Source organism: Lissotriton helveticus, chromosome 8, assembly GCF_964261635.1.
Source record: "Lissotriton helveticus chromosome 8, aLisHel1.1, whole genome shotgun sequence".
NCBI lineage: Eukaryota > Metazoa > Chordata > Amphibia > Caudata > Salamandridae > Lissotriton > Lissotriton helveticus.
Genome location: NC_136069.1, coordinates 1219554299 through 1219567982, shown reverse-complemented (window position 1 = coordinate 1219567982; position 13684 = coordinate 1219554299). Strand labels below are relative to the sequence as shown.

The following is a 13684-nucleotide window of genomic DNA, read 5'->3' as shown; positions in this document are numbered from 1 at the left end:
AGAGGTTGCCCAATTATGAGCGTGAGTACAGCCACGGGAGAACTGGTCTATTCCCAAACTGCAGTCCTCTCGCGCTTCTTGGATTACTATACAACCCTATACCAAAGTACTTTGGAGGCTACCGAGTCAGACATAGAGGATTATCTGGCGGGGATCCAGCTCCCACAACTGGATGAGGAGAGTGCTAAAGCACTGGGCCAAAACATAACATTGACTGAGATTTGGAGTGCGGTCAAGCAGATGGCCCGGAATAAGACGCCGGGGGTAGACGGACTACCAATAGAATTTTATGCAAAATATGTAGATATTTTAGCACCCCACTTATTAGAGGTCTATACTGAGGCTGTGGAGCAGGGAAGTCTGCCTAAGTCAATGAGGGAAGCGTTGGTTGTTCCCCTTTTACAACCTGGGAGAGAGAAGAGTGATGTGACCTCCTATAGACCACTGTCCATGTTGACGGTGGACTATAAAATCCTGAGCCGCATATTGGCTACCAGACTGTTGCCGCACATGACAGCATTGATCCATAAGGACCAAGCTGGGTTTATCCCGACCAGGAATACATCGACTAATATCCGTCGCCTACTAAGGGTGCTAGGGAGCGACCTAGGGGCGGAACTGATGCCTGACGTGTTATCCGTAGATATGGAAAAGGCTTTCGATAGCCTGGAATGGGGCTACCTCCATAGGGTGCTGGAAAAGTTTGGCCTGGGCGTTCAATTTGGGCGCTGAACGAAAGTACTATACTCCTCAGCAACTGCCAGGGGGCGACTGGGGCCAGTGATATCTTCCGATTATCCTGTATGGAGAGGGACGAGGCAGGGGTGTTCACTTTCCCCCTTCTTGTTCGCTTTGGCGATCGAGCCTCTGGCAGCCCAGGCTAGGACAGGGCTGGAATACAGGGGTCTTGAGTGCTGTGGGACTCTGCACTACATATCACTATATGTGGACAACCTGCTGTTGTTCCTAGAGGACACGGAAACAGCGTTGCAGGGTGCGATGGGTATGTTGTCGAGATTTGGACAATTGTCGGGCCTTTGGGTTAACTGGAGTAAAACATGCCTCTTTCCGGCACGGGCGGACATGCCCCAACCGCAGTTAGCTGAGGGCATTATCTGGGAGCGGTCATGTTTCACCTACCTGGGAGTCCGTATCTATCACAGAATTGATGACATGTTGGAAGGGAACATAGGACACTGCATAAGAGCCCTGAGGGGCTGTATGGCGTTCTGGGCAACTCTTCCTCTTTCAGTGGTGGGGAGAGTGGCACTGCTCAAAATGGTAGCTTTTCCGCGGCTGCTCTACTATTTCCGCACGCTACCGATATGGATTCCTCAGAGGATATTTAGGGAAATAAGAACACTAACCACGGAATTTTTATGGGGGCATGGAAGGCGACGGGTAGCACTACCTACGCGGATGAGGCCTAAAGCGGATGGGGGAATGGCAGTTCCTAATTTTGAACTTTATTATTTAGCAGCGCAACTGCAGATCCTCACACAATGTGTCGCGGTAGAGTTTTGGGGCCCTGACCTGGCCCGCGGAGCAGGGATACAAAGGCATGTCCTCTCGTATATAATCATGCAGCAGAAGCTGGACGTACGATACTTGACATTAGAAGAGAAGACCCTGCGCTTATGCTGGAACAGAAGCCAAAGTAGGGCAGGGGGGCACACCCATACGCACCAGAAATTCCTCTGGGTATGTTAACTGCGTTGCCGCACGGAGGAGACTGGTCCCCACTTATGGACTGGGAGGAGTTGGGGATTCAGATGATAGGCGACCTTTATACGGATGGCGAGTTATTGCCATTCCGGGTGTTACAAGACCATTTTGGCCTCCCTGATGGGAGTTTCCTCTTACATGCGGCTATAACGACGGCGATCCGGAAACACTGGAAAACTGGGCAGGTGGAACCACCGACCACCATGGCTTGCCAGTATGTAGTAATGGCGGTGGGAACATTCAAAGCGGTCACTTGCCTGCACTCACGAATGTTAAACGAGGGCTTAAATCCACTGACAGCACTGAAACTGAAATGGGAGGCGAGTGTGGGGCGGACTATACCGGACACGACATGGGGCCGTATTCTGAGGAGGACATGGAAAGGGAGTAGGAATGCTAGGTTTCAGCAGGTACTTTTTTTATAGTACATAGAGCATACCTTACTCCAGGGAAGATCCGGAAGTACTTCCATGTACAGGATGCAGCGTGCCCCAGATGCTTGACACCTGATGTGGACTGGACCACATGATGTGGGATTGTCCGAAGCTGGGGCAGTACTGGTCTGAGGTGGGGACGCTCCTTAATGAAGTCTCTGACAGGGAGGTAGAATATGACATGGCGACTTGTCTGTTGCTCTGGTTTCCCCACACGATTAAAACAAAAATTACTAGCAAATTCATTGATTTAGGCCTGATTCTAGCCCAGAGGGAAATAACCTGGCATTGGAAGTCGAGGGAGGGTCCATCTAGTAGGAGATGGACAACTGAATTATATAAATGGGCCCGCAGTGAGAGTACTGTCAGACTTAGGCAGGCCACCCGTACAGCAAATGAAAAGAGTTTGGAGATGGCAAGGGCATGGGAGGCATTAGTGCAGGCGTTAAGGAACTCTCAAGTAGAGGAAGACGAGTAGAGGGGGAGAGTACTGAATTGAGTTCCATGGGATGCAGCTATAGATAGGTTTTGATCCATTAGGTTTCTTCTGACTGCTGTGATATATGCTTGGATTGTGCCCACACCAATAGCAGTGGGGGGGGGGGTAGTTTGTGGGGTTAGTTGGGGGCTTTAATGAAGGCATATGGGATGACTGAATGTATAATGTGTCATATGTTGACCTATGTGATGTTTACCCAATAAAATGTGTTTTTAAAAAAACAACAACAAAAAAATCAGCCATGCATCCCATCAGTTGAATACAGGGCCTTGCCTGAGGCAGTGGCCTGTGCCCAACTGACCATACGTCCCACGGTTTGGAAGCATGACCTTGTCACAGGCAAGACCTTGCAGCCAACCTCCTATCCATCATAGCAGGCTTGAAAGGGTTTTTTAATTTGTAAACTTTATGAAGAAATGCGTTACTTACCTGTAACTGCAGTTATCCATTATTGGTATGTTTCATAGATTCACATGCCTGAATCATTCCCGTTCATCGGAATGGGAGCCCCTGGTACATAAATAAAGTAATGTCTCATTAGACATATAGAGTATTAGGCCAAGGGCCTCACATTAGTAACATATCCATGTCCTTTTGTAAAAAGGACAAAACTCTAGAGAGGAACCAATCAGCTAACACCACCCTCTAGAACACTCCTGGAAGGAGCTCTAGTCCCTCAGATTTTCGTAAGCACGGTGCTAAATAGGTGTATCACTGAGAGAACTAGGTGAGCCCTTCTAGGGGAGGTGGGTGGGTTGCATGTGATTCTATGAAAGATACCAATACTGGATAACTGCAGTTACAGGTAAGTAACGCACTTCTTATCCAGTATTAGGGTATCTTTCATAGAGACATATGCCTGAATCAGAGTAGTAAGCAGTGATAAGCACATTTCGGATTGTACAGCATATACGAATTCACCAGATAATAACATATCAATGTGAAACATAGAAAGAACCAAAGTGCAATCAAGGAATCATTAAAGAACACAATAGAGAAATGTGCGTATAAAAGAAAGGATGGTGGGATGAAAAGAAGGCTCACCTCTATCGAAATAGATGAGGTAGCACCGCTTGTCCCACTACAGCATCCTTCATGAGTTCCGTATACAAGCAGTAATGCTTGGTAAATGTATACTGCATCTTCCATGTTGCCGCTCTGCAAATGTCTATGATAGGCACACCTGCAAAGAGTGCCATGGAAGTAGAAATCGCCCTAGTGGAATGGGCTTGAACCGTGGAATGCAAGGGTTGACCCGCTTGCTGGTGACAGAAAGTACTAGCTCCAGAGATCCACCGAGAGACACTTTGTTTAGTAAGTGGAAGACCTTTCCTAGGCCACAAAGAGTTGGTTGGATTCGCAGAACGACTTTGTCCTGTCAAGGTAGAATTTAAGGCAGCATTTAAGGTCTAGAGAGTGTAGAGTTCTTTCTTCCGCAGCTGAGGATTTGGAAAAAAGGTCCCTAAGGCCATAGGCTCATTGCGGTGAAAGTCTGACGGGACTTTGGGCACAAACTTAGGGTTAGTTCGCAGTTTAACCCTGTCACGTTTGAACTGAAGAAAAGGGTCTTGAACTGAAAATGCATGAAGCTCACTTACTCGCCTTGCAGAGGTAAGAGCTAGAAGTACTGCCATTTTCCAAGAAAGATATTTAAGATCAGCTCTGTGTATTGGCTCAAAAGGGTGTTTCATAAGCTGAGCAAGAACTGTGTTGAGTTGCCAAGTGGGAGGTAGAGACTTTACGGGAGAAAAAGTCCGGAATAGGCCTTTGAGAAACTGCTTAATCAATCTACTAGACCAAAGAGAAGGGCCTGCAGTAGACCTCCTGAAACGGGATATTGCAGCCGGGTGAACTTTAATAGAGGTGTGAGCAACACCTGAAGTCACCAGTTAGAGAAGGTAAGGTAATATCTGTTCTGGAGAAGACGAAAGAGGGTGTATTTTTGCCGACTTACACCAGATGCAGAATCTCGATCCATTTTAAGCAATATGTTTTGTTAGTACTGTCGGCTCGAGCACGAGCCAGAACTGCCCTGCAGTCCAGAGGAATGTCTAGGCCATGGAACTCTCGGAAGTCGGGAGCCAAGCCTATAATTTGAGAGATGCTGGATCCAGATGCAGGACTTGTCCCTGGTTCATTGTGAGGAGAGAGGGAAACGATTTTAGAGGGATCGGCGGTTCCAGGGAGAGAAGATGGAGTTCCATGAACCAGAGCTGGCAAGGCCACGCTGGAGCTATCAGGATTAGCGTGCAGGGTTCTGCCTTCAATTTCATGAGGACCCTGGGAATTAGGGGAATCGGTGGAAAAGCGTATGCAAAGACGTCGAACCATGCGATCGAAAAGGCATTCCCTAGAGATCCCCATTGGGGATGCCCGCTTGCGAAGTTTTGGCATTTGGCGTTCTGCTTGTTAGCAAATAGGTCCAAGAGAGTGGTGCCCAATTGGGAGAATATGCGGTCGAGAGTCCGCTGGTTCAACTCCCATTCGTCACATGTTGTTTGTCGCCTGCTTAGTGAATCAGCCAGTTTATTGCCTGTTCCAGGAACATATTCTGCTTGAAGGGAAATGTTGTGACGCAGTAACCAGTTCCAGATCTTTTGAGATTTGTGAGAGAGTGGCAGTGAACAAGTACCTCCCTGCTTGTTCAGGTAGTGCATTGTCGTAGTATTGTCCATTCGGACAAGCACTAGAGAACCTTTGATCCTGGGAAGGAACGCCAGGAGAGCCAGATAGACAGCTCGTAGCTCGAGGAGGTTTATGTGAAGCTCCCGTTCGAAAGGAGACCTCTTTCCACTGATTTGGAGTTGTTGGAGGAAAGCGCCCCAGCCCTCCAGGGAGGCATCTGTTGCGATGATCTGAGGAGAAGCTTGGAGCTAGAAGGGCAGGCCTTGAGAAAGATGTTGTGGACGAGTCCACCACTGCCGAGCAGTGACCATCTGAGGGGTCACCTGAATGACGTTGTCGAAGGATCCTTCGGATTGAATCCATTGAGCCGACAGTGCTTCTTGGAGAGGGCACATGTGGAGGCGACAGTAAGGAACCAGCAGAATACAAGATGACATAATTCCTAGAAGGGATTTGAAGAGGAGTACAGAGAGAGACTTCTTGGATTTTATGTGATTTGCCAAATGAAGAAGTTTGCTCTGTCGCTCGTGTGACAGAAATGCTTTCTTCTGGGTTGTGTTGAGAGTAGCACCCAGAAAGGTTATCCACTGAGAAGGTTGGAGGATAGACTTGTCCTGATTGAGTGTGATTGATTGATTGATTTTAGCCTTGTATAGCGCAACTTTGCCCAAAGGCGTCAAGGCGCTGGAGATAGAAAGAAACAAGCTGAGTGTGAAGAAGGGGAAGCAAATTGACTAGAGGTAGGCTTCCCTGAAGAGCCAGGTCTTCAAGGCCTTCTGGAACTGAAGATGAGAGGGTTGATCCCTAAGTTCCACAGGGAGGGCGTTCCACATCCTTGGAACAAGGGAGAAAAAAGCCTTCCCGCCCCATCTTGCCTTCAGAGTTCTGGGGACAGCAATAAGGTTTTTGTTCGCTGAGCGAAGGTCCCTACCGGGGACATAGAAGGACACAAGGGAACTGATGTCTTCTGCCCCAAGTCCATGAAGGACGCGATGGGTGAGGCACAGGGCCTTAAAGTCAATCCTGGCTTGCATGGGGAACCAGTGCAGATTTTTCCTAATGGTTGAGCCTGATGAACGCCTAGGAGCATCAACAACGAACCTTGCGGCCGCGTTTTGCACAATTTGGAGACGCTGGAAAAGTTGTTATGTAATTCCCAAATAAAGTACATTGCAATAGTCCAGGCGGGTGGCTATGAGGGCTACCGTGACCTGTTTATGGGCTTCGATCGACAGGTAATGTACGATTTTCCTCAGGATTCGCAAAACCCCACAGCAGGTTGAGGCCGTCCTGCTGACCTGCTTGTCGAAGGAAAGCGAGGAGTCAAAGATAACGCCCAAGTTCCGAGCTGACTGAGTGGGTGTGGGGCAAACACCGAGAGCAGTGGGCCACCAGTCCGCAGACCAGGTCTCCTGCTTTCCTCCGAAGATGATCACCTCCGTTTTCTCCCCGTTAAGTTTGAGGTAATTTCTTACCATCCACTGCGCGACTGCCTTCATACAGGCTTTAAAATTCAGGGCAGTGATGTCAGCGGTATGTGAGATGGAGACCATGATCTGGGTGTCGTCAGCGTAGGATACGACTTCCAGACCAAAGGATCTGACAAGCCTGGCCAAAGCTGTTACCTATATATTGAAGAGCGTGGGGCTCAGGGACGAACCCTGAGGAACCCCACACTGCACAGGCTTGACGGGGGAGAGGTGGTCGCCCAACTTGACCCTCTGTTCGCGCTGAGTCAGAAAAGATGTTAGAAGGCTGAGCGCCAGTCCGTCCACTCTATTCTCCCCCAGACGCCCAGCCAAAATGGCAGGGGACAGAGTGTCGAATGCGGCTGTTAGGTCGAGCAGGACCAGGAGGGTAGTCTGGCCACTGTCAACCTTAGCACGTATGTTATTGGAGACAACTGTCAGGGCGGACTCGGTGCTATGGGCTTTTTCGGAAACCGTATTGGACGGGTCAAGAACGCTGGCATGATCTAAAAAGGCGCTCAGATGGATATTTAAGTGGGTTTCCAGTATTTTCGCAGGGGCAGGGAGCAGGGACAAAAATTCTTAAAAATGCCAGGGTCTAACATGGGGCTTAACGATGGCCAATTTCCAATTGTGAGTCCCCAGACAACTGAAAAGCTGTAGACAGGCGTCGGCAGACTTGGTTGCGCTATCTAGAGAAGGTGCCTTGACGAGCCAGATGTCGAGATAGGGAAAGACCTGATGGTGTTGTTGCCTGGGGTATGCAGCCACTGGAAAAAGGCACTTCGTAAAAATGCCTGAAGCTGACTTGAGTCTGAAGGACAGGACTCAGAATTGGAAATGTCTTCTTGCCACGGCGAATCTCAGAAACTTTTTCGTAATTCCTGTGGATGGGAATATGAAAATAGGCATCTTGAAGATCCAAAGACACCATGTAGTCATTGGCACTGAGAAGTTGCAGCACTTCTTGGATGGTAACCATGCAAAACAACTGCTTCTTTAAGAACTTGTTGAGATTTCTCAAGTCTAAGATTGGTCTCCATTTCTTCTCCTTTTTGCGCACCATGAAAAAACGGGAGTAAAATCTCTTTTCCCATTGACGAAGAGGAAACCTTTCTATAGCTCCCTTCTGGAGCATGAGTGAAATCTCCAGGAGTAAAAGGCATAGATTTTTGGGAAGCATAGGTCGAGGAGGGGTCTGAGGAGGATTTTGAATGAACTCCAGCGAACGTCCAAATTGTACCAGTTGAAGAACCTAACGGTCCGTCGTTATTTGCTTTCAATTGTGCAAGAAATGGAAATCTGTCCTCCTATTTTGGAGGGTGGAGAGGACATGGAGACTGGCAGAAGAAAAAAGTCATTGCCGCCGAGCAGCGTCCTTCTGTCGTCCTCCCTTTCTTTGAAATGAGGTATTAGTGTAAGAGGATTGCTGTTCCTGACGTTGTTGGTATTGTGGACGATATTGTTGGTTGGAGGAGGAATAGGAAGACCGATAGTGTTGGTAGTCTCCTCTGGTGGAAGATTGTCCTCTACCCCTTGAGCCACGAAAAGGTTTTTTTTTAATTGAAGGGTACCCAAAGCCCTAGCCGTGTCGGTATCTTTTTGTATGCCCTGAAGAGCTTCATCAGTATGCGTGCCAAATAGAAGCTGACCATCGTAGGGCATGTCCAGGATTTTTGTCTGGACTTCCGGCCGGTATGGTCGCCTTCAGCTAACCTTGGCGTCGTAGTACAGTAGCGCCAGCTAGTTGGCGGAAACCAGTAGAAGCAATATCCATTGCACAATCAATGATCTCGGAAGCTGAACGTTCACCCTCCAGCAAGATCTTCTTTGCTTCCTCCCTCGAGTCGTCCGGCAGGGCCCCCAGATATGGAGCAATGTCCGCCCACATCTGCCTCTTTTAGCGGCCTAAAAACGCCAAGGAATTAGACGCATGCACTGTCAATGCAGACATGGAAGAAAAACGTTTTCCAATATTGTCAAGTCGTCTGCCTTCCTTGTCTGGAGGAGCAGACAGCGGAGCAGAAGGATTTTTAGATTTCCGCTGAGCAGCCTGAGTGATGACAGAATCAGGCTTGGGATGTCCGGTAAGGCAGGCTGGAGCGGTTACCGGAGTTCTGTATTATTTGTCAAGCCGAGGTAACACTGGAGGAACCGAATACGGATTGTGCATTATTTTAACACCCTGATCCCAGATGTAGTCCATAATAGGCACAGATCTTACAGACTTTTTAAAAGGTTCCTTAAAGTCTTAAAGGAAACAATCCTGTTGGTGAGAAGGCATAGGGATCTGGAAACGCTGCGCAGCCCTTTCCAGGACATTATGAAAACCCCCGATATCCTCAGGAGGCCAATCAGCTTGAGTAGGCACTGGGGACGCTGGACAAGAGATAACATAATCATCCCATTCATCAAGATTCGATTGGGAATCATGGAGTTCTCCTTCCTCTTGTTGATCATCCTCTTCATCATCCGTGGAAGGTGGAGGTGGTGGAATGACAGGCACATGCTGAGGAGGCAGAGGTGGAGTTTGTGGCCTTGGCGGCGGAGAAGCAACTGGAGTAGGAGACGTAGCAGAAGTAGGAAATCTCTGCTTGTAGTCAGTATTTAGAAATTGGAGGTCAGAAACCAAAGACGAAGGTAGACAAACCATCGGAGGTTGGGGAGAATGGATGTCTTCAGGAACATATGTCTGGTCTTCTGGTTCTTGTTCGTCATAGTCCGAACTCTCTTGGTACTTGACATGCAGTTCAGAAGCACTTGTCGCAGTTCCACACATACTGCCATCGTCTGAATCTTCCTCCTCTTCCAAAAGGTGAGTCGGAGGTAATGGTTGGACCCTGCTAGGGGAGGTCAGGGCAGGTGTCAATGTGCGTTTTGGTATTTTGAGATGGACATACGCACTTTCCACTTTGGACTCTGGTGTCGTCGACGAGCCCGTCGTCGGTGTAGTCGTCGACGGTAAAGCACCGACGGACACAATTGGAGGTAACGTCGATAAAGCTCATGTCGACGGAGCCTTCGTTTATGCTGTTGTCGTCGTAGCCCTCGTCGTCGACGGGGTAGACGTCAACGGAACACTCCTCATCGACGCAGGCGTCGACGTGCTCGTCGGTGATCATAGCGTCGAAGCTGACTTGGATGTCGACGCTGATTTCTTCATTTTTATCGTCGACGATACAGGTTTCACAGCCATCGACGATAAGGTCGTCGTTGTCGACGCTGAAGACGCCAAAGAGGTAGAAACAGTGGCCATCGACGAGGTTACTCCCACAGCTGTAGACTGAGATTTTCTCGTCGTCGAGGCCACCGTCAAGGAGGCAGTCATTGACGAGGTGGAACTAGGCTTCTTAAAGGTGTGTAGAACCTCCTGAGGAGAAAACTTTGTTGGTAAAACCTTAAGGTGTGCCCCTGAAGACTTTTTGTGTGTCTTCTTTTGAGGGGGCTGCGACAAAGGTCCTGGAGAAGGAATTCTGGGCCTTTTTTGAGAGGATTTTGAAGATTTGGAGGAGCCCTCACTCTCCTTAGAAGACTTGGTCTTTCATTCTCTGCAGCTAAATTAAAATGCGTCCCTCCCGGTCTTTAAGGGTCTTTGAAGAATAGGTATGACATACCTTACAGTCCTTTGAGGAGTGATCCGGGTAAAGACAGACAGAAGAGGCAGTCCTTGTGTTGGTTGTCAACATGAAGCTTCTTTTTACCACAGGAAGCACAGGGCCTAAAAAAGCCTTTCTTAGGAGTATCTGCCATGAAGAAAGTGAGAACTTCACAGAGAAGAAGGAATTCTGAAGAAAAAATCACTGGAAACCCAGAAACAAGGAAAACTGAGCAGAGCTCAGTGGAGACTCCCTTAGCACGACATGCGGTAGAAAATCTGAGGGACTAGAGCTCCTTCCAGGAGGGTTCTAGAGGGTGGTGATAGCTGATTGGTTCCTCTCTAGAGTGTGGTCCTTTTTACAAAAGGACATGGATATGTTTCTAATGTGAGGCCCTTGGCCTATTACTCTATATGTCTAATGAGGCACTACTTTATTTATGTACTGGGGACTCCCATTCCGACGACTGGGAATGATTCAGGCATGTGAATCTATGAAAGATACCCTAACAATGGATAAATTAGTGAATTCATGAAATCATAGAATTCACTGAAACTCAAGAATATGGGGAAAATGCACTCTCCCAAATAGCAGAAGTGCTCGAAGATTTCAGTGAATTTTAAATGTATAGTATATTAAATGGATTTTTTACAATGTTTGATACAATGTTTTTAATGCCTCTGTGTTCATGGGTATGCTCCTTGGTGTTTAGAAACAGCCATCATGCCTCCTTACACTGTACTGTGATAATATTATGGAATTTGACCTTTGCCCTGTAGCAATAAATGTTTTTTTATTAGCACACTTGTTCCAAATAAGATTTGTTACTGGGCCACATTTATTTTCAACAGAATGGAAGAAATATATACATTTGGTTTAATTGTCTTTTGGCATTAAAAGAGACAGAAAACATTGCCTCCCATGGGCATATTTTCTTTACAAAATGTAGGACCTCTTGTAGAGTTTGAAGGACCGAATAATGTCTGCCAGGGCAACTCAGTAAATTACTCCATCACCCTGACAGACCTTCTACCTGCCAAATTGAAAGAAATCCGTCAACCCCAAGGACATCTCTTAAAATTGGAAGGAATTGTCTCAAGGCAGTTCCAATCAGTGTACTAAAAGTCTGATGGACGACTCTGTTTAACATGATGGACAGCCGTCAAACTTTTACTGTTTTCAAAAACCAACTTCCAAAGTGGGACTCAGTGTTTGTAAAAAAGTATACTAATGACACTCATACCCTGGGAGTATTCTCCTTGGGTATGAGGAGATTTATTCGTATTTTTACTGCTCCTGACTGCCAGGTGTTTCCTGACAGTGATGGACAATAACAAAAAAAGCCATTCAACCACCCACTCTAAATAGGATAGTCAAATGGCTAACACGAAGGGATGAAAGACGTCGCCGAGTGGATGAAGAACAGCCGCCTGAAACTGAACTCGGACAAGACGGAAGTCCTCATCCTGGGACCATCACCCTCTGCCTGGGATGACTCCTGGTGGCCCCCCGCCCTGGGCAGCGCACCCAAACCAACGGACCACGCACGCAACCAGGGCTTCATCCTGGACTCCTCCCTCTCGATGACTAGACAAGTCAACGCCGTCTCCTCATCATGCTTTCACACCCTTCGCATGCTCCGCAAGATCTTCCGATGGATCCCGACCGAAACCAGAAAGACGGTCACCCAGGCACTCGTCACCAGCCGACTGGACTACGGAAACACCCTCTACGCCGGAACCACAGCCAAGCTACAAAAAAGACTCCAACGCATCCAGAACGCCTCCGCCCGACTCATCCTGGACATCCCCCGACGCAGCCACATCTCCGGCCACCTTAGGGACCTGCACTGGCTCCCCGTCAACAAGAGGATCACGTTCAGGCTCCTCACCCACGCAAACAAGTCTCTCCACGACCTGGGCCCCAAGTACCTCAACGACCGCCTGACATTCTACACGCCCACCTGCCAGCTACGATCCACTAGCCTCGCCGCCGTGCCACGCATCCAAAGAGCCACCGCCGGAGGCAGATCCTTCTCCTACCTGGCGGCCAAGACCTGGAACTCCCTCCCCACCCACCTTCGGCTGACCCAGGACCATCTCGCCTTCAGGAGACAACTCAAGACCTGGCTGTTCGAGCAGTAACGGACCCCCTCCCCCAAGCCCCTTGAGACCCTTCCGGGTGAGTAGTGCGCTATACAAGTGGTATGATTGATTGATTGAACTTTCAACAGCCCGTACTCCGTCGGGCCATCGGAGCAGTATGTTGGCAACAGAGCCAGAGTAGGCTCCATCATCCGCATACTGTTGGTCCTCCCACCTCTATATTGGAAGGGCAGAATGTGTGCTTGGAGGAGAGGATACTCCATTACTGTTGTGATGGAGCACCCTCTCCACTAAACTCTCAGTCGGGCCATATGTATTTAACATGCGGGCCATATGTATTTAACATGCGTTCCTGGGACACTTTACAAGTACAAATGCATTCAACTCCTAATGAATATGAAAGAAAATCCTATGATAGAGAAACAATGATCATGAAATTATTGTTCATGTGCAAAGGCTTTACAGAACGTTCTTTGTCTGTGAAAAGACGGCAATAAACAGCCACGGACGGTAGTGGGAGTACCGGCCGGGCGGTGACGTGGGGAGGGGGAGTGGCAAGGTGGGGGTGTAGTAATGTATGGATTACGGACTTTAACAGGTAAGTAAACATAAAAATAAATAAAAACGAATTTCGTTGCTTGCACTGCATCACCAAATGTGATGCAGTGCGCGCAACGAAATTCGTTTTATTTATTTTTATGTTTACTTACCTGTTAAAGTCTGTAATCCATACATTACTACCCCCCCTGCCCCCCCCCCCCCACGTCACCGCCCGGCCGGTACTCCCACTACCGGCCGCGGCTGGCAATGAAGTGTGTTTTTTGTGCTGTAGGTCTATTTTTCAACACAAATCAAATGCTAATTCATAACATCCATTTGTTAATTAATATTGTCAAATAGCTGAGACATCTGGGAATCTGTATATCGTTCTAAGTCATCAGTAATCAAATGGTACAAACAATGTAGTGAGAAATTGATAATACCACATCTTACCTTCCATTCCGTTAGTTTCGTTTTTCTTTTTACTGCTTAGTGCTCTGTTTTTTGACCCTGTCCGACCTCTACCCGGCAAAAAATGGCCACTGGTTGGCTTTCCAGAAGAACGAATGATACCAATTCCTAAAGGTAAATATAATGGCAATATTTACAGTATAGCAGTAAAAACAAAGGTGGACAAAGCAATATACTTAATTAATTTTGAAAATAAAGCACATTTCCCCAAAAATTAAAG

At 47.9% G+C, this 13684-nt stretch overlaps 1 protein-coding gene across 14 annotated transcripts in view; it reads right to left on the bottom strand.

Moving 5' to 3' along the window:
- Nucleotides 1–13684, bottom strand: part of LOC144773261 (uncharacterized) — a 7170044-nt gene that overhangs the window by 5945853 nt on the left and 1210507 nt on the right. For all 14 annotated transcript variants that reach the window (XM_078658159.1, XM_078658161.1, XM_078658167.1 and 11 more), the window contains exon 11: nt 13447–13572. In XM_078658159.1, the coding sequence (XP_078514285.1) occupies nt 13447–13572 (126 nt within the window). The remainder of the gene's footprint in view (nt 1–13446; nt 13573–13684) is intronic.